This window comes from Centroberyx affinis, unplaced genomic scaffold, assembly GCF_046629955.1.
Source record: "Centroberyx affinis isolate AG114_WGS23_722 - 3 ecotype Tasmania unplaced genomic scaffold, CSIRO-AGI_Caff_v1 ptg001111l_1, whole genome shotgun sequence".
Lineage (NCBI taxonomy): Eukaryota > Metazoa > Chordata > Actinopteri > Beryciformes > Berycidae > Centroberyx > Centroberyx affinis.
The window spans coordinates 79,031-99,847 of record NW_027279653.1 but is presented as its reverse complement, the minus strand read 5'-3'; the positions used below and the strand labels follow the sequence as shown (position 1 = coordinate 99,847).

Genomic DNA, 20,817 nt, shown 5'->3' with positions numbered 1-20,817 from the left:
CAACAGGGATAAGCTAAATAAAAGTAACACAGCTTTGCCCTCTAGTAGTCGGAGATAGATTTTTGGAACGTCATGCTTCTACCTCTCCCCGTTCATGCAGATCTGGGCGATGGCTTACAGCTGTTTTAAAGATGTTGAAACTGCATCTCTTCCATTCAACCTTGTCATGTTTATGAAGGTGATACTGTGTCCCACAGGCCACAGTAAAGGTCCCCGATGATATGCGTAGGCATTACAATGTATAGTTATCTAAAAGGTAGAGATGGCTTGAAATTAAACTAACCCACTGTACAGGGGGATTGAGAGAATATACGGTCTAAGTTGACAAAGTATTTTTGTTGTGGATGTATTGTATAAAAAGAGATATAGTATATACATACATGATTGTTATTACAGTATGACTATTTTCTATCCAGTTTCAGTTGATGTTCTATTTATCTAATGTTTTGACCCTGAATGAGGAGGCTGAAGTTGTTCTGTCCTGTTCTACCTCCAGCCCTATTCCAGGAGCAACAGGCCAGCTGTCGAAATGTCAACATGTTTGTCTGTCTGATGCATGGTTATATATTTTTGCTGTATGTTTATTTACTTAATAAAGATGAGTGTCGGGCAATACATCACAGCCTGCTATGGATATTATTCTCCGTTACTTATTTCTACAGTCTTTTTTAAAGACAAATGGGACAACATTTTAACTATGAACAACTACAGTATAAACAACTCGGAGTACTTGATGTGAAAAAAAGGGCATCGATTAAAAAAACACTGAACCAGTAGAATTTCCCTCGGCAGCAAACAGCAAAGTGTATTTTTAAGGACTGTTATACTGGATATTCAATGAAAGATGTTTTAATGATCACAAGCATTTATCTGCCCCTCAATGCTCTCTTGTTGACAGACAGAATTTAGAGAGAAGTTGGCAATACTTTGACAGATGTTTTTTTCTGTTTCACAGTTTATGTTTCTCTGTGATGTAGTTGGAGCTGTCATTGTCACAGGATATATCATGTTAGGAACAGAAAGGACAAAAAGTCACGGAGCAAAGATGTGCATACAAAATATGGAATTAAAAGCACCCTTGATTAGAAAAGATGCTTTTGCGTTTGATGAAAACTTAGCTTCAAGAGCGGGATGATGACCAAGTAAACACAAAAAGTATCAGCTGTATTTGGAGTGCAAAGCAGACTATAAAAGCAATGAGGTCGTGTGTGTGTGTGTGTGTGTGTGTGTGTGTGTGTGTGTGTGTGCGTGTGTGTAGCTGACAAGGCAGACTGCTTGCCGACCGCCTACCACTTTAGATGATAAAACCCAGAACAACATTTACTCTTTGAAATGTTAATTATGAAGAAACCTCTTTTGATCTTTGCAATGTAACGTGCCCTGACTGCATCTCACCCACCAGGATTACAGGATGTCAAAACAATGCAAGACGAGCCAAATGGAAGTAACACACTTACAGTAAAAATGTACACAATGCCGTCTTTGTAATGTTGTCCTCATGCCACTGCCTTTAAGTATGGATTCATATAAATGGGAATGAAATGAAGACGTGGGCGGTTGAAATGATTTGAAACCAGACATACAGCGAAAAAATGTTTTTCAGTAGACTCGCTGACTGCCAGCAGTTTTTGCCAAGTTCTTATAAAGCCATGACACGTGATTATGGGAGATAAAGTCTCCAAAGATGGAAGGACCTGTGAGCTTCCAGTCTGTCTCGTTCTCTCAGCCAGCCCGCCACTACCTCTCCTCGTTTTTTTTAGTCCGTATTCACTTGTCCATTCACAGTCCTCAATGCCAGACCTTGATCTCCCCACCCCAGTCACAAGTGGCCACAGTGGCGGGCAGAACGGGATGCTGGGACACACACAGGCAGGGCTGGCTGTGGGCCTGCAGAGTGTGTAACATGCGGGCGTTGTGGTAGTCGTAGAAGTGTGCAGAGCCGGCGGAGCTGCCCGAGGCCAGGAGCGTTCCATCCAGAGAAAACTCACACCGCACCGCGTATCCCTCCACCTAGAACAAGACTGTAGCCATTAGTCATGCTGCATAGCGCAACCTCCCACCAAGGGCCATAATAATATTAGCATCAGCATAATATACTGTACTGTAAGCACTGTGAGCCAGTGAAGTATAGATTTCAGGGCAGTAACACTGTCAAATCAGTAAATGAAAGTGCAAGTGCTTAACCTCATTGGCCAATCTGCGTATTAATCTCAACCAAGTGGTGAGTACCTGTTGTTTAGTAGAGAAATAAAGAAGATCTTTACTGTGATTAGGGGTACAATGGTGATTTAATACACTGGCTGCACAGACAAAAAGCCAAACCTCAAGACTGAATTAGATGCCTACCACCGTATCTAGAATGAAAATCTTAGAAAAAGAAAAATGTAATTTCCAACATCTCCTTTGATTCCTCTAATTGATACAATCTAGTCTGATTTTACAGCTTTAATCCCTAATATTTTGCCTTGATTCATGAAAGTATCTCATATAATCTATCTCTGTTTGTTGTTTGAATGTTTTTGGAACGTGTCATTTTTTTATGCCTGTTTTTATTGTGCTCAGGTCTCTCTTCAAAAAGAGATGTCAATCTCTACCTGATTAAATAAAAGATTCTATCTACTGCGATTTACATATTTTTAAATATTCTTTGATTGCAAGCGAGTGTCAATCATCTTGTAGTGTTAGAAGCCTTTTTTTTCTAAGATTTTTGGGCAGCACAACAGTATGTATAATCACAGTAACGGATGTCCTGCGTTTCCTATGTTTTATGTTTATCTTTTATACACTGGTTACTAACACCAGTGCACTGCCTGAAATGTTTTCTTCAAAGTAGTATACATGCATAAGCATAAAAAACAGGAGAAAACAGGATCAATCGCTAACTAGGTCACTGATGACCACAAGCGTTGGCAACGCAACCAGTAGCTGTGCATCATGGGAAATATTGCCACAGGTGGAACACATCTTTGACCAATCAGACTGCTTGGCTCAAACTACACACTGTATTAATAGCAGGAGACAGGGCTACGACTGTGGAAATTGTCAATGTTCTCTTTTCAGACTTTTGAAAAATGATAATTTACACAGTTGTCATTAGTGATTTTTACAATGGTGGACAGTGACAAAAAAAGAGAAGGAAAATAAATGTGCCAGCTTGTTTACTGGGCTTGTTTTCCAACAAAATCAACAATACAGACACCGCAGTAGCTTTTCAATAAGCCTTGAGTCGTATCGGACGGACACATCCTGCCTGTTTGCCTTGCTCAGTGGAATTATTGTATTGTATTTAGTATATTTGTTCTGGGGCTGGGTGCTGCAGAGGGAACTGTAGAAGCAGAGTAGGGGTTTCTGGCACAACTTCACCTACTTCCAAGGTGCATGGAGAAGGGAAAAAGGTCTAAAAAGGTCAAAACTCCAGCAACACTTGTAGTATATAGAACAACTTTATTGTTAGACCAACGCGTTTCGGCTTGTGGCCTTCATCAGGGTCTGCAGAGGGTGCTGCAGAGGGAACATCACAGGCGATGGACATATAGAGTGCTATACATCTGTGTGGGTTATGTTTATGATGCATACTTGATCTGTGTGCATGCTTTCACGTGACTGCCTTCGCACAGATACGCATGCATGTGTGAAGCCGTTGAACATGTGTGTCTCTGTGCTTGTGTATAGACCAGAATGTGACGCTTTTCCATATTGATTAGAAAAGCTCAGGGCACGTTCTTTACTGACCTTGTGTCCTTCATACCGCCGCCTCTTGTTCATCCTGTAGGGCTGCTGGGAGGAGAACACCGCCATGTAGTTCCCATTGGTCTGGGCGACGAAGGACTCCTCCAGCGGGTGGAGAGCCAGGCTGGGGCACGTGTAGCGCTCCTACGGGCCGAACGAGTGGAGGGAAACAACAGAAGAAGGGACATTATTCACTCCATTTGACTGTCAAAAAGAAAGATTAAAAAGAGCAAGTATACTCGCATACTTTCATATACTTGCTTTTTTTTAACTCGGATTTTGCATGTATGTATATACTCTTATCTTGGTTTTTTGTTTCTCCTGTTTTATTGTGAAGTACTCTGGGTCGCCCTGTGTATGAAGAGTGCTATACAAATATAATTTGACTTCACTTGACTTCACTTTGGTGCTGACTACACAGAGAGTACACGTACACATAGTAGTAAGAAAGATGTATGGAAATCAGTCTTGTACACAGTATACTTAAAGTGCGATAAATGCTCAATTCAACTACAATAACACCAACTAAGGAATGAGAATTCAATGCAAGAAAACTGAAAAAAGGTTCTTAAATCCAACCTATAAAAAAATGAATCTTCTATCTCTAGTTGCAGCAGGTCAGGCCTTGCACACAGACACAAATATGCATGCAGGCACTCTCTCTGTATTATATTATAATATATATCTGTTTCCTTACATGGTAAATCTGGTTGGAGACCTTGGCTGTGGTCTGGTAGTCCCAGGCAATGAGTGTGCGTTCAGCAGAGTCCCTGCTCACAGAGTCGGTGCTCGTTATGAACTCCACACCGCCTCTCAGAAACAGGATGTCCAAGGTCTGCTGGATCCCGGCTTTGTACACTTTCACCACCTGCAAAAAATAAGACACACAAATAGACATTACACCCTTTAAACCACATCAAAATATACATATATACTGTATATATATAAAAACATAGAGCTCCCTAATTGACTACTACTGCTGCTCTTTGCCTTATCTACATGCACACAGTGTATTGGGAAACATTTAGGCTACAGTGTGACACTTAGAAAAGTAACACAAGTGAACCAAAGCCTTGGAAAGTGTTACTATGTGTGAAAAATCTCAAGTAGCTATATACACCATTTAGTATATTTAGCACTATTTACTTTAGTCAGAATTAGTGAATTTAATGTTGCAGAAACCAGATACAGTGCTTTTACAGTGCAGCACCTTTCTAGCCTGATTAGACGATGTTCAGGGAACTGCACTCAGAAGGGCAATTAGCAGGAAGGAGGGAGTCATCTGGACTGCTGTGCAGGTAAGATGACAACTGCAGTCTGTCAATAGTCCTTACTCATAATGAGTCATAATCAGTCACTTGCCCAGCTGTCTCTTAAAGAGGCAGCATGCATGTTTTTATGTAAGTGCAGAATCCGGTGGCGGTTATTTTGGGCATGATGCCTCCAACATTGTTGCTAGCTAGAATTTAGTCACCATATTTACCTCCGCCAACCGAGTTGGACAGGCGTTATGTTTTCGCCCCATTCCATCTGTTGTCTGTTTGTCTGTTAGCAGGATATCTCGAAAAGTTATAAATCGATTTGCACGAAACTTTGTGGAAAGGTTGGTGATGGGGTAATAATGGACTGATTAACTTACACACTGATAGGCCAAAGGGGGGATTCTCACTAAAAGGCATATAACGTACAAACGGATTCACCAAACACCGTCAAACTTTGTGGCCTAGCAGCAGACAGAAGAAGAGGCAAGCCCTCCATTATTGACCCAAACAAACAACATGGCGGCACTGGAGAGCTCATTTGCAGTTTTAATCATTGATCACTGACAGTTGGTTAATAAATCCTAAAACAAAAAAAGCAAAAAAAACAGTAGCTCAAGCAATATCAATCAATATAACTAGACCAGTTAGGATGCACTGGAAGCATATCTTATCTTCTGAAAAGACAAATAAGAGAGCTACAGTTTCACGCTCCTTTGATAGTCCAGTCTTATCAGATGAGATTTACACAGTGAGTTTTCTGGGGTTAGTTTGGATTTCAGGTCTAGCATGAGAGGACGAGTCTAATAGATGCCGATCAGATCAACAGCTAGAGTCGGACAGTTGAGACAACCTAACCTTTGATAGGCTAACCCAACTGCGACTCCCTTCTTCCCCTATTTAAACTTAGACCAAACTTTAACTCTTGCGTCATCAATCACCGACTTTCAACATAACACGGTAGAGCAATCTCATACATCCGATACAACCTCATGAGTCCGTTTGGCATGACTTCACACTAATGGCTTAATGTTGAGCTTGAGGGTGGGTGAGCTGCTCTCAGTCCTTTTATCTGGTGGGGTAATTTCACCCCGGAGCAAGAAACACACAGCCCAGGGCTAAGACTGACAGGCAGCCAGGATGCCATTAACAGCCTATTTGCTGAAGACTGGTTTACGCGCTCTCGCAACCCACATTGACACCTACTGGCAGAACCAATCCCTGCTGTATTAAAGCTAAACCCCTGGGGGGTGGGGGTGGGGGGCATTCAGATTCGAAGGTAGTGAATAGGATTATCATATAAAGCAGTCTATTAAGTTTAATAGCTTAATATTAGGGTTCAAGCCTTAGAGGAGCAATTTATGAGCCTCAAATTAATTGAAAATGTGCTTTGAACAATTAGTGATAAATTGGAGTTTTGCTCCTGAGTATACGACAACATTATCCTTTCAATAAAATATAATGGATGCGTCATCGTGCACAGCCAAAAAATACAGAAGACTGGTTCTACTGGTGTGACTGTGCGTAACAGTGAGTAGGCGTGTAGCAGGGAGTTGCTGAAGAAAAAGCACTACCTTTCCTAGATAAATAATGGTTATACGTAAGTCTCAGTGACTTATGTATATCCTATGACCAAAGTCAATAAAAATGATATATCAACAGTGAGGAGGTTATTAATTTGACCTTGCAGATGCGAGAGTCCCAGGCCTTGACCACTGAACTGTATCCTCCGCACAGGAATACCTCTCTGTCGCCGGGATGGGAGGCCACACACATTATCTTGAACTGGTTGTCCACCTTCACAATCTGCTGCCCTATGGATGTGAACAGACAACAAGGAAACAGAGAGAGGGGGAGAGAGAGAGAGAGAGAGAGAGAGAGAGAGAGAGAGAGAGAGAGAGAGAGAGAGAGAGAGAGAGAGAGAGAGAGAGAGAGAGAGAGACAGAGACAGAGACAGAGACAGAGAACGAGTGAGTTTGATGCCTCTTACTGAATTTTAAATCTTCAGATGTCATATTGTGTCAGTAATGAAGTCCTGGAACACGAGCCATTGTGCAGAAGCATCTTGAAAATCCTGAAGTGTCTGTCTGTGCGGTAATGTCAAATGTGACGATTCTTTCGGAAAGAGCAACTTGCCACATCTTGCACTCATTAACTGAATGCTGTCACCTTCATTCCCGATACTGCATGAAAAGACATTTCTTTCATAATCCTCAGGATGCATGAAAGGATGCCCTGTCCTTGCAGAAGATTAGCTATCTCGTACAGGCAGACATGTTGACCATTAAAGACTCTAATGCTGAGCCTTTCATGTGGAGATAACCAGTCACCAGTGTGATACAAAGCGCTCTCTCATTCGTGATGCACCTAGTAGAGAAACAGTACCACTTGTGTGTGTGTGTGTTGTGTATGCACCTGTGTGTGTGTCCTGCTCAGCTGTAGAGAACTTGTTCCCAGCTCAACCCCGATCCCCTGGCTCGATTCTGCCCTCCTTCGTCCCCAACGTCCCCAGAGCCGCCAGGGCCGGATAAGCAATTACCCTATTGCTGTTCCATCTCTGCCTAGGGAATATCACCGCCTGCTGCTGTTACATCTACCTGAACAAACCAACAGACCAAATACACTCTGCATGCATGGGTTTGTGTGTGTGTGTGTGTGTGTGTGTGTGTGTGTGTGTGTTTGTGTGTGTTTGTGTGTGTTTGTGTGTGTGTTGTTAAGCTTCTTTGATTTATCTACTATCCATTCAAAATGCCCTGTTTCTACGTGAAACAAAGCAGCAGACCAAATACACTCTGGATGTGTGAGTGTGTGTGTGTGTGTGTGTGTGTGTGTGTGTGTCGTTAAGCTTCTTTGATTTATCTACTATCCATTCAAAAATGCCCTGTTTCTACCACCACTCCACCACACCAAGTTTTGTGTGTGTGTGTGTGTGTGTGTGTGTGTGTGTGTGTGTGTGTGTGTACGTGCGCAATTTATTCACCATTCATTCAAATTGCTATTCCGTCATACCTAGCTTGAGCCAGTACTGTGAGAATAAGGCTAGAATAGGACAAAAAAGTTCAGCCTCTCAAATGAATTAATTAAGACATATGTTGTTGCAGTCTGTGCTGCACTGAAAGCCGGATTGGAGATTTTGTCTCTGCCGTCAAGACTTATGGAGGACAACATAAATTTAAATTAGATTTTCCCCTCGGAGATGCAAATTTTGCTGAAACCATCTCTTTGGTTTATTAAAGCGAGTGCACCGTGTGGACCCAATCCTCTTTGTGTAGGGACCATTAGAGTTCTGTGCAGTAAATATTGTTGTGCAATTAAATCATGTTGAGCCATTGCCTTTGCTGACGAACAGAGTGATTTGAAAACAAGCTGACTAATAAAAAGATAAATGTAGCTGTTAGTTACTGCCAAAGATATTATTCCCAACTTGGGGTAGCTTTTGAAATTTATGAAGCAAAGATGTGATTTATAATTCTACAAAACTGAAAAAAAAAGAGAAGCTATCCTTAATGGCTTCTGTGATCATTTCAGGTCAGAAGCAGAGTCTATGGGTGCAGCCATCGCCCACTGATCACTGTCTTTCTGACACAGTGCTAAAAAAAGCTTTACATCATCTCACAAAACAAGATCATGGAGATCTTCTTCTGATAAAATCAAACTTGTTTTTTATCACTGGGCGCCCCTGGACAGCTCAACGAATGCACTGAGAGAGTGCATTCTCTCTGTCACAATGTGATGATGGCGGGTGATGGGCGTGCGATCTGAGGGGGCGCTGGCTAACCATCTGTGAACGCAAAATCATGGCTTTTGTTGTTTAGTGTGCGGGACGCAGCGTGTTTGCCGCAGCGTGTCTGGGATATGCTTCGGACTGAGGCGCATGTCATACAAATGAGTCTTTGACGAGCTGCTTTGATGAAAACATCAGTCAAGACAAAAAGATCATCTAAGCTGACAAAGGAGTAGTGATGTAGAGGAGAGAAAACAGAGGAGAAAAAAAGCCCAATGTTTTGGCTAGGGGCTGTCTACAGTCAGCTTTATCTAAATCAATTAAAAGAAGGTTGTGCTTAAAAACAAAACAAAAACATTGAGGGGCTTAAATATAATTAAGCCTGAAAGGGTGCGACCAAAAATTAGTTCCCTGGGAAACGCTAGAGAAGGCTACATAAGGGTCCTGCTAGGAACCGAGCCAGACTAAAAGCCAGCAGCTCTGTCAAAGGCTATGCAAAACAGAACACCTCAGGGTTCAGTGGCTGCTCATTAATTCATCTAACAAACAACAAAGACCCCATCCCCATCCAAAACAGTCTTAGCCAGTTAGCCCAAAACAAAAAAAAGCACTTCATTACACACTCGTTCCAGGAAATTCCTACCAACTCTTTTAGAAAGGGGAATGAGTCACAGCTAATAAACTGCAGCAAAAATGGACCTTCTTTCATTTAATGGTGGACTAGCTTGCTCCCAAATTCGATCACATTGATCCAAAGTTTTAACAGGCAATTTCGTCGGGCTTGTGCTTGCCTGGCGGGGAGCCTTCTTGCTTAATTGGCTTACCCGTGGTGATACTGAGAAGATCTGTCATCTAGATTTAAAGCTCATGTTTGGAGAGAAGATGAGAAATCAACATTCTTCCTATAATAAATAGGGCCTCGTCATGTTTTAATTAAACTAGATTAATTAGCTTGCTTGAGAGGGAAGATAAGGGAAGACTACAGTGATCAGTCCCTCTCTTGCTATAGTTGTCTTTGTGGTTCTTGTAAAGGAGCTGTGTGATGTTCCTGTCGAGTTGGCATAGATGACTACAGAGCAGAGGACATTAGGGATGATTGTGATGGCCGGGACGAGCCCCTCAGAGCGGAGGAGGACGGGGATGAAATAGATATTCTGCCTCATTACTGGATCTACCAAAGCACGGCGCTTTGATCTGGAGATGTTTCTGTCACTGCACATAGGCAAAGGTTGGAAACACCTGTCAAAAATGTGGGAAAACTGGGGTGAATATCCCCGGTTTTGCATTACCTTGGTTCAAAAATGTCTGTAATAGTAAGTGTGTTCTTAGTCCAACCTGTTGTGAGAAATCTTCATGAAGTTTAGTCATGTGCTTCCATCCACACTGTAGGTTTCATAAAGCAAGAAAGCTTAAGGATTTAGAGCTTATGGGTTCTAGGGCTAGACTGTGTTTCTGTGTAGCTCAAGATGACACTAATGCTGCCAGGGTTAAGGCTTCGATTTCCACTGTGGCCAGCTGTACTTAATATGTATGCACTCACAGTACTGTAAGGCACTTTCGATAACGGCATCTATTGAACGGGATATATTGTATCACAAAATGATGCATCGCTTTGCTATAGCTTACTGTGAAACTCCATCTTAGGAATGAAATATTGTTGGAGCCTTTAGCTATATTCATTAAACATCCATCTGCAAAGCCGAAGTGAACGGGGAGGGGACTGCACATCCCGCTACACCAATGCTGGCACTCTCTTTGTTTACTATTGGTTTTTGGACAGCAAGGACAATCTACATTCTGCCAGTGCCTGCAGGGATCTGGACAGGAGACTCAAGTCCTGTCATACACACATGCACGCACTGACATGTCAACCTGTGGCAGCCTGTGACTATGTGGGCATGTTTTTCTAAGCCAACCTCCGCCAATCAACGTGGCCAAGGACAGCCATGAAAGCGTTGGACAACAGATGCCACTTCACACTAATGCCCTCCAGATGAAATTCATTTATTCCACTCCCCAGCTCTCCCTCTCTCTCTGTTTCTCCCTCCCTGAATTTATTCTGCCTCTTTCGATTTCTTTCTCTCGCAATCTTCCTCCTCATCTCCCTTTCTCTTTCTGCATTATACCCCTTAACCTGTTCTCTCTCTCCATATCCTTCTCTCCCTCTACTATTGCTATTCAGCTGTGACAGCCTGCCTGAGGCCCAACGGGAATGGATATAGGATTCTACAAATTAAATTGGACACAGGAACTACTGCAGATGGAGAAAACACTTAAGATGGCCAAGGAAAATGGGAACACACACCATTCTGAATGCATAGCTTTCCCAATAATTCCATTTCTCACTAAACATACCAATAGCTGCAGCATTTGTTTAGGTACGCTGCGGTGAAATGAGGGGTCAGGGGTCATAGAAAGCAAGAGCAAGACTCTCACAGATCATTAAAGAGCCTGCCCACCTCTCCAAAAAGAGCCCATTTGAACAGAATAGGCCCAGCTGCCTTCTTTGTTGTAGCTGAGAGGCTCTGCATTACTATGAAGAGCATAAAGATCACATTCAGTCTGATTATAGCCTGACGTTCCAAACACTCCCTACTCAGCTCCCTCACCATCCCATCACTCATGGTAGAGCTACAGTGCTAATCTATAAAGTGTATGAATGCGGGACTGGCTGGGAACTTCATTAATTCTGCAGATATGGCTATCATAATTATCCCAGCACCTGGGTCTAGCCCTGCTGTAAGTGTGTCATGGGCAGAAATATAAATCCCCTGGGAGTATGGGAGCCACTGGAGGAGCCTGTCATGGCTTACCATGCTGCCAAGAAGTCCAAACCACAATTATGTCAGTCTGTATTTAAATGATGAGGCTAATCTTTTATGCAGCTTGGCCCACATATTCTAGTATCTGCTTATACATGATCTGTTATAAAGTGTCTGTGCGTGGGCCAAGCCTTACCCTGTTAAATTGAACGGAAAATGTGCAGCAACAGCTTTGGAATTCCCAACTCCCACATTAATATGCAAAGAAATTGTGCTTTCCTCATCCTGCGCTGCCATAGGAAAGCACGCTTGATGCTCTGTGGTGCCAGTGTCCTTCTGCCATAGCAACCATCTCTTCAAAAAACAAGCACTTAATTCGTGATAAGCTGCGACCAGCTTGGTGCTTGGGGAAGCCAGCATGCATGAAGAAATGGTAGTGCTAAGTTGACTCACTTCTGGCGTGGCTCTACCAACCCGGCTAAACTCATAGTGATGCAGCAATTAGGTTCACAGTGTCTTTATAGCCGTGTCCTGCAATAGCACAGTAAAGTTTTTGGAACATTTTGGAACCGACTGAGTGACTTATACTAGCTGCTAGTCACAGCTAAAAATCCTCAGCACCCATCTGGTTTATTCACTTTCATATTCTACAAAGCCCTATATGACCTTGGCCCAGTGTATATTTCCCAACTTCAATACCCGTACATCCCTGCTAGGTCCCTCAGGCCATCTCACCAGGGACTTTTGGCCGTCCTTCACTCGAGGTTAAGACCGAGCCTCTGCTTCTGTAGCCCCAGTTGCTTGGAATAAAATCTCCCAATATATTAGGTCAGCGGAATCAATTGAAATTTAAAAAAAATAACGGCATAAGATAACATATTTTTTCTCACTGGCTTTTAAACTAAACCTTAGACCACTTTTGTGGGTTTGCTGCCATCCAGAGAGGTCACCTTCTATAGAATGACGTGCATACATACCATAATGTGAGAGCTGGTGGCAACCAAAGTATGAGATCAAAATTAACATTGTTTGTTTATGGTTGTGTTTGGTGACGTCCCAGTATAAGGTCATGTTGGCTCCTCCTGTGGTGATATATCCATTATTGATCCCCTTCCTGGAGCTGCCTGTGTGTTTAATAGGCTGCCCGAGCTATTATCCGTAGGCTTTATTGGCAGAATCGACAGACATGCTGAGAGGGGAAGTGCAAACGGCAGCAAGCCATCATAGGAATATGTTGACCCTAGAGATGTGGATGCCATGGGGGCTTTAAAACAATGTCTATTGAATGTTGGCTCACTCTGTTCAGCCTCATCATTTGCTGTATACATAAACATTCCTATAAAAGGAGGATTCCACTGAATCTTCGGTAATAAAGGATTAAAACGGTCGCTGAGGGGATGTTCTGCAAGTGGAGAGTAGGAAACTAAATAGGGAACATTATTCTTAGTGCCACTTCAATCCGTTCAATTCGCACAGAATATTGAACTTCTCTGTGAATTCTTACTCACATTTTGCATACGAGCCTTCTTGAAATTCATGAATTACTTTGGATCAAGTAAATGAGTGAAATCCATTCAAATTCCAGATGGAGCGGCCTTCCTGTTATGAATTGCCTGTTTGAGTAGTTTTCATCTTTTCTGCCGTGCTTGTCCAAGGCACACTTGAGCGGAAAACAAATTTCCAAAGCAAACCAAATTATCGATTTCTTGTAAATGTCACCTTGAAAATGTCTTGCATGATCATAGAAAAGAGCCAGCAAACACAATGAGCCAGTGGCCCAAATTAGATTACACTGTTGCTGGACAAAAAACACCTGTCTGCAATAAAAGAATGCTTATTTTATTAGAAAGGGAGAGAGGGGGAGAGAGAGGGAGAGAGAGAGAGAGAGAGAGAGAGAGAAGCAGCATTATACAGTGGGTTTTAACAGGTTTTTGGGGCCCAAGGCTGATGAAACTAGCTAATCACACATTCAAATTCAAGTAAGAAAAAGAAAAAAAACCCAAATTGCAGGAGCGTGTTTTTTCCACAACAACAGCGATGTGCTTGGAGAGAAATGTTTGATGAAAGCACATTAAATTGAATTTCAATTCAAGTAAATGTAATGTTGTTTGTTTCTTTTTTCAATATTCGAGGAATATGTCAAGGTATACCGCATCTACAGTCTAAAAGTTCAACTGGCAAGTTCATGGTGACTGTAATTCCACAAGTGTGCCTTCACATCTACCGTACCATAACAGCGCCTGGGAATCATTCTGGGACAATCCTTTGATTAGGAAAGCCAGCGCCTTGTTACCACACATCTTGTTCATGATCAGACCTAAAGAAATGAGTGCTGCTGCTCACCTGTCTGCACATCTGTTACCATAGCCGTGTTGTCAAAGGAGCCGGTGAGGAGGTGTCGCCCGCAGGGGGTCCAACAGGCGTCTCGAACCGCTCCCGAATGATAGGAGTAAACCCTCAGGCATCGCCCGCTCTCCGCTCCATCCCACACCTGCCAGACATGAGCACATCAGGCCGTAGTCAGAAATGACACCTAAACTTTGGCAACAAAAGCCATTTTTTGCTGACTGTCCCCAAAGCTCAAACAGAGTTTGGGAAGAAAGCTTTCATGATCTCTGCCCCAACTACATGGAATAAAATCTCCCCAAATTTCCCCTAGGGGATCAATAAAGTGCATCTTAGTCTTATGGAATAGCCTGCAGAAAGACTTGAAGCTAAAGGAACTGGTGACTCTTGACAAGCAACTGTCAGATCTAGGGAAGATGATTCTATCAGTAACTGTCACCTCTTTTAGTAAGATATTGTCCATGCCTTTTGTTTTTTTTAAGGGCATTTCTGCTTTCGAACCCCTGCCACTGTGTGTAACGGTACACGCTCTACCAATTGAGCCACCGGAGCACCCTTTGCCCATGAATTTACTCCAACTGTCCCGTTATCAGAGGGTATCTTGTTTGATCCCAACAACTGCCATGTCCTGTTGAAGTGTTCTTGAGCAAGACACTGAACTGACACTGAACTGTAGTTTGCTCTGGATGAAAGCATCAACTAAATGACTAAAACTTAATGTAAATTATCCACAGTATTTCTATCACATTTAAATCAGAACTGGAACAAGGGATATGCAGTGTTTATCAATCATAGATCAAATATACCTTACGAATGAACACATTGAGCTTAATATCAGATTTTATTTAATATCCAGAGAATGTCAGTGACAGTAAAGATGACAGCTGCATGGATCCAGCCACAAAACACTCTCCCACCATAACAGACATTATGCCTAATGACTGTTAGCCTACATGGACACTACTGGAGGAAAAAAACAAGACAACCTGGTCCTGGTCTGCTAAAAGGCAGAAAGGTCACACTGACATCCTTCACACCTCAAACAGACACACACTAAAATATAATACAGTGTGAGAGAATGAAGCAATGAAAGCAGACAGACTGTTCTGGCACACTGTGCTCCTCTCTGCACAAACAGGAAGAAAGGGCTTGTATGCCTTTGTGGAGGTTTCAAGGCAATTTACTGAGAATTAAATAGTCTAGGTCTGATTTGGCGACCACCCCTCTCCCAACCAAAAGCACATATTGGAATTTTTCTGTCATGTTTTCTTGACAGATGCATTCAATGCTGTCGTCTAGCACAGAAAATCTCTTTCTTGTCTGAATGAGAACTGGTGAATATTCTCTCTTGCTCTCTCTTGCTCTCTCTCTCATAGGGGAAAGATACAATCTAGGTCTATCTCACCTAAATTCTATTGTAATGAAATGAAATGACTCAGCAAAGTGCTGCTGGAAAAATTTGCTTAATGCATACACAGATCAGGGCTTATTTGGGGGATTTAAAAGCAAAAACAACCTTACTAATTAATTCATCAAACTAATTACCTTTGTGTGAGCCCATAAATCAATTCCCAGTGGGGAATAATAGCTTAATGATTTTGTAATTTGAGAGGTTTCTCTGATCCTAGACAGTGCAGGAGAGAAAAGCACTGAGCCTCTCTCTGCTTGTTGTCACCAGCATGACTGGGCTATCCAACACCTCACTGGTTTGAAAAAGTGATATCATGGGGAGAGGAAAGCGTGGAAAGACGACTGCAAAACAGACACAACGATTTATGAATAAAGGGGTAATCTGCGAGATTCTTGTTTTGTTGATTTCGGTGGCGTCTTTGGTGATAAATGGTCATTGCTGATGTGTTTCTGCGCTGCACAGTGTGTCCAGTGCTGTGCCTTTGTATTTTTTGTTGATGAAGTTTGAGTTTCTGTAGTTTAGTCTGTTCAATCATCGTGGCTATCGCTGCTCACACTAACTACCCAGTTCTTCTTCTATTTATTCTAAACAAACTGTTGCTGCTGCCGGAAACATAAAACGCATCACTTCTTGTGTGCAAGAGAATTTTTCCCTGGAAAGACCTACCAGATGTTTTAGAAGAGTAAATGTAAAAGCTTTCATGAGCTGGCTGTAGGTTGAATCATTACTGTGTTATATGAGTTGGCGATAATAGACATTTACACAGATTATTACTTTACGTATACGCACTGTATATTAGCCTGCATATTAAAATAATTACACAATTATCACCAAATCCAAGAGGGGTTGAATAAATAAACTGTTTGTTTGACAATGAAATGTTATAAGCTTTAGGAATATATATATATATTTTAATAGTATTACCAATCAAGTAACTGAAGTGATAACAAGAGAAAGAGATAATTGTAATAGCTACAATAATAAGAGATCAAAAACGTTAGCCCCATTGAACCAAATATCTGACCTTTATCTTGGGATTAGCTGAGCCTAAAAATTAATCTGCGCCCCCTTTTCTTTTCATGGAGCTATCTGGCTGGGTGGGGTGGGGTTTGGTAGCTCTGGAGGACTTGTCAGACATTTCAAACGAAGAGAGCTTCTCCCACCTCAGTGAACTGCTCTCTCCCTGGGGCCCAGCCTGAAATAGAGTGGGTGGTCTGGTGCCCAGTGAGGTGAGGTATTACACTAATGATGAGAAGTTTCTTCGCTTGCCCCGCATTGCCAGGCCCACATAGGAGCTTTGAAGATCTGTAGGGCACTGTAGATCTCTCTCTGCCTCTCTCTGTTTCATTATTAAAGAAGACGGCTCCGCGCAGCATATGAAACAGCATGGGGAAGTACCACAGAATGAACCCACAGGAGACAGACAGAGGGAGAGAGATGGACGAGAGAGAGTGACATATCAATCCAGCAGCCAGTCCTTTACCAAACAGAATCCCAGAGATGCCTAGAGGGCGGGAAAAAGTAACTGACAGAGAGAGAAAGAGAGACAGAGAGAGGGGGGGGCACACTTAATTACAAAATGGTAAAGATACATATTTAAGCAGTACATCAATAAAGAATATTTCCAAATATATACAAAAGGAAGAACCTCTTTATAAGATTCTCTTCATGATCTTTGTCTTAAGGGAAACACTGCCATCTCAAGGTGACATGAAAACCTGTTTAAACGGCAAGTTAAACTTCTGATAGGATCTATAGGGCATCAATATGGTAAGTCACAAAGGCTGAATAAACTAAATATCCAACTAAACATATACTACTACATAACAAATCTGACAAATAGGCGAGCTGCTTGAGCTCTGCTCCTAGGTGGCTTTCTTTGAATGACAGCGTTAATGACATGCACCATGTAACAACATCATTCAATGTGCAGACAATAGCAAAAATCCCATACAATGTGAGACCTATGCATGGATGAAAATGAGCACTTGTTTATTTGCACCCCCTTTAATTTCACCGGCCACTTAACAGACATGCAGAGCGGATCCCTGCAAATGACTCATTCGGTAATCTGCTTCCTAAATGACTCTTGGTAATTAAAACTAAATTGGTATTCGTGTTATCAACTTAAAACTGCTGCCTTACACCTGCCGTAGCCATGGTGACAACAGCTGCAAACAGGCTGGAATAATAATAGTCTGACTCCGTCTCTGAGGAACTGACAACCAGAATGGAGGAAGGGGAGTTGGGAGCCTGAAGGGTGTTGATGTAGAAACAGAACAGACTTCACATCCCCCCTTTGACTTAAGCTCTTGGTTGCTGCAACCAGGTGCACGATAGAATAGAATAGAATAGAATAGAATAGAATAGAATAGAATAGAATAGAATAGAATAGAATAGAACTGACTCAGTTATGGCTGAAAGACATCACATTTTTGCTCTGCAATTTTGGTCTACAGCCTGTCTGGTTCCAGCAATTTGAAGCAGGATGTCACTATAATGTATGGCACTATAGTGACTATATATACACTATAATGTCAATAGCTAGGCTAACTAAAATTATGTGGAAGCTGAGGATCTCTGAGCACAGAACCAACTTTGGGGAGCAAAAAAAAAGTTAAGACTCACTGGAAAGCCGCCATTCAAAAGCCCTAAGTGAGCAAAATGACTCACAAGATATGTGCATGGGGGAAAAAAAAGAACATTTCACATTTCCCTTTTATAATTGGTCAGAAAAAAACACCTGGATGGGCTGCCTAAGAGGAAGAGAAAACCTCGCATACAAATTCACTACAACCAAGCCTTCTCCTCCCCTTCTCCCCTAAGTCTCCACCATCTGCTCTGAGCAGCCCTTCCAGGTGCCAAAAGAGGTGGCTGCCATAGAGCTGCACTTGTGTGATTATGCAAATGAATTCATGAATATTTAAATTATTAATTATTCCGAGTCCTCATAGGATATTGGGCCAATGGATCCTGGTGCGGCGGGGTACACAATTTCGCACTGGGATAGAAATATTTAGTCATCGGCGGGCACCTGCATTAGTTGACCTTTATGGTAGGGAAATGAGGGATTGTTTTCCCGGTGTGAGGTAGAGAGAAAGAGAGAGAGGGAGAGGATGGAAAACAGAGAGAGAGAGGTGGGAAGCCTCATGGGTCCTGACATACATTCCTCTGACAGTGACAGATATGATTCTAAAGAAAGTGGCTGGTGGTACATTTATAAACTGTAAAGCAGCGGGGCAGATATCATCTCTCTGTCTATAACACTACAACACTACCACTATAACACTGTGCCAATTACACTGAATGTCAGGTAAGTGATTATCCACTTACACCTCCCCAATGCACTTGATACCTGTCTGAACCCATACTGATAAATGGATCACAACACATTTCGCATTCTCAAAAGTGTGCTAGACTATATGGAGCTTTCAACTGTAAGTGGGTCTGAGCATCCGGAAAATTTCCCTGATGACAAATTGTACCACATAGCAAAAAAAAAAATGTCAGCATGAGAAATAAAATCTTCCCTTTGCAAGAGTCAATCTGAATAAACAGCAGAGTCGAATGAACTGCACCAGGGAATCACAATATCACAAAACTAGTGCATAGTGTTCATATGTGTTCATGTAGTTCATATGTGACACACACACACACACACACTTGTGACATACTGTATGTAACAATTTTTACATATACTGTACAACATGCTGCTTTGCACATTTAGGCTACATTTGCACATATATGTTAGTTTATTCTTCCATTGGTATTTATTCTTTATTTTCTATTCTCCTAATTATGTACCTGATTTGTGCTTTGTTTTATCTGTGTGGTGTCTTAAGTGTCTTAATGCTGTAACAATTTGAATTTTCCTCTGGGATTAATAACATTCTTATCTATCTATCTATCTATCTATCTATCTATCTATCTATCTATCTATCTATCTATGTCAAGGCTAAGCATCAACATGCATCATTTAGGGCAGGAAATGATCATCTTATTCTAACCATCATTACCTTCACAGTCTTGTCCATGGAGGCAGACAGCAGCAGATGACTGAGGTGAGGCACTGGACACCACTGGACGGTGTTGACCGGGCCTTGGTGGCCTCCCAGGCTCATCACAAGCCTCCTTGGTATCTCTGCCCTGCCAGGCTTCTGCACAAGATACGGCTTCACTCTCTCACACACTTCTGTGAGCATTTGGCTTGCTCTGGCCTGATCCTCTGGGACTTGCTCCGCTGAGGGCTTTGGGTCCACTTTCTCTGCTGCAGTGGCCAGTCTCTGTCTCTTAGGGATGTACGGTCTGATACCAGATGGGGCCGTCTGGTGTCTTTTGGCTGCGCTCCATCCGGCGCCGTAGCTTTGCGGCGTGTGAGGAAGAAGGGTCTGTTGTGCTGAGATCTTCTCTAGTGAAGCCAGAGGAGCTGCAGGTTCTCTAAAAGGCTCATCCTGTACTGTCCCACCTCTACAGTATTGTCTGTCCCTGTCAAAACGCCTCTGTGGCTGTGGAGATGGATGCAGTGAAGACCTGCTTCTTTCTACAGCTGAGGTACCATGAGAAGGACGAATCGAGGTATTTGCATGACACTCCAACTTTGTCCTATCAGTGTCAGGTGAGATGGAGTGAGGACTGGGTATTAGCCCATAGGAATTACACACCCTGACTTCCTGGTTTTGTTCTGCCTGTCTACTAGCTTCAGTGGTGCTTTTGACAGAAGCTCCTTCCCCAGAAGATCCTTCCCCTTCATCCTCTGAATCAGAATCCTCATAGGCCACTAATGAAGCCATTTTCATATGAAATCCTGTCTGGAAATGAAGACACAACAGGTGAGGTGGCTGTACAGTTAATACATTAGAGGCTCAAGAGTGCCATCTGGTGGTCACTTGGAGTATTGCACATATAACTAGCATTCACTGTAGCTATCTTCAGACTAATAGGAGTTTCTTTACAATAGCTGCTGCAACTTTTAAAGGGTTTTGTTGGCTACTGACAGAGTCTTCTTGTTTTATGTGCTGACGGTATATAAATGGGTGGGTTTTCTTAACTGCCAAATACTATCCAAAGCAGACACACAGACTATGTGCAGACCAAAATAACCGGAGCACTCAACGTCTGCTACTGTAAAGACAGACTGAGGTAACTAAAGTTAACCTCACATAAGTCCCAAAGTTTTCATGTAACGCCATTAACCGCCACCACGAGTTAGTTACGTTATCCTCAAATCATTAACAGTTAATTTAGCTATTAAGTTTGCATCTCTGACTCAGAGCCTAGGCTAGCATACATAGCTACGAGATACCCAATGAAAGATATCCAATGAATGTAAGGTACCTTAAAATGTTGGCCCTGCAATCTGCATGAGAGACAGCAATTAATTCGATGGTTGATACCGGTTCAAACAGTCAGTAATCATCAGTCAGTAAAAATCCCACACTATCGCTGGATGAATGTGACATTTTCAAAATAAAAGTAATGTTTCGCTTTGTCCAGAGAACTCGCCGGTTGTTCAGGCGTATAAACTTTTATTTTGAAAACAAACGGTAGGAACAGAAATTATGTTCCGCTCCTCGAACAAATATCGTA

General features: G+C 42.3%; 1 protein-coding gene across 1 annotated transcript; it reads right to left on the bottom strand.

Annotated features, from left to right (window-relative positions):
- Positions 1–1,751: 1,751 nt before the first annotated feature.
- wdr25 (WD repeat domain 25) lies at positions 1,752–20,664 on the bottom strand. The gene is made up of 7 exons (XM_071523764.1): positions 20,566–20,664; positions 19,248–20,039; positions 13,818–13,965; positions 6,672–6,802; positions 4,427–4,597; positions 3,733–3,873; positions 1,752–2,010 (listed from the first exon to the last, which is right to left on the bottom strand). Exons 2-7 carry the CDS (start codon positions 20,025–20,027, stop codon positions 1,789–1,791), a joined length of 1,593 nt encoding a protein of 530 aa, XP_071379865.1. The 5' UTR covers positions 20,028–20,039; positions 20,566–20,664; the 3' UTR covers positions 1,752–1,788.
- Between the last annotated feature and the right edge of the window lie 153 nt (positions 20,665–20,817).

What these genes read in the sequence shown, in the direction of transcription:
- wdr25 (XM_071523764.1), bottom strand. Translation starts at nt 20,027, where the DNA reads ATGAAAATGGCTTCATTAGTGGCCTATGAGGATTCTGATTCAGAGGAT. An exon ending in GGGACTCTCGCATCTGCAAG is followed by an intron (nt 4,598 to 6,671) that starts GTCAAATTAATA and finishes TATTTTTTGCAG; the next exon opens with GTGGTGAAAGTGTACAAAGC. An exon ending in TCTCCAACCAGATTTACCAT is followed by an intron (nt 3,874 to 4,426) that starts GTAAGGAAACAG and finishes TTCGGCCCGTAG; the next exon opens with GAGCGCTACACGTGCCCCAG.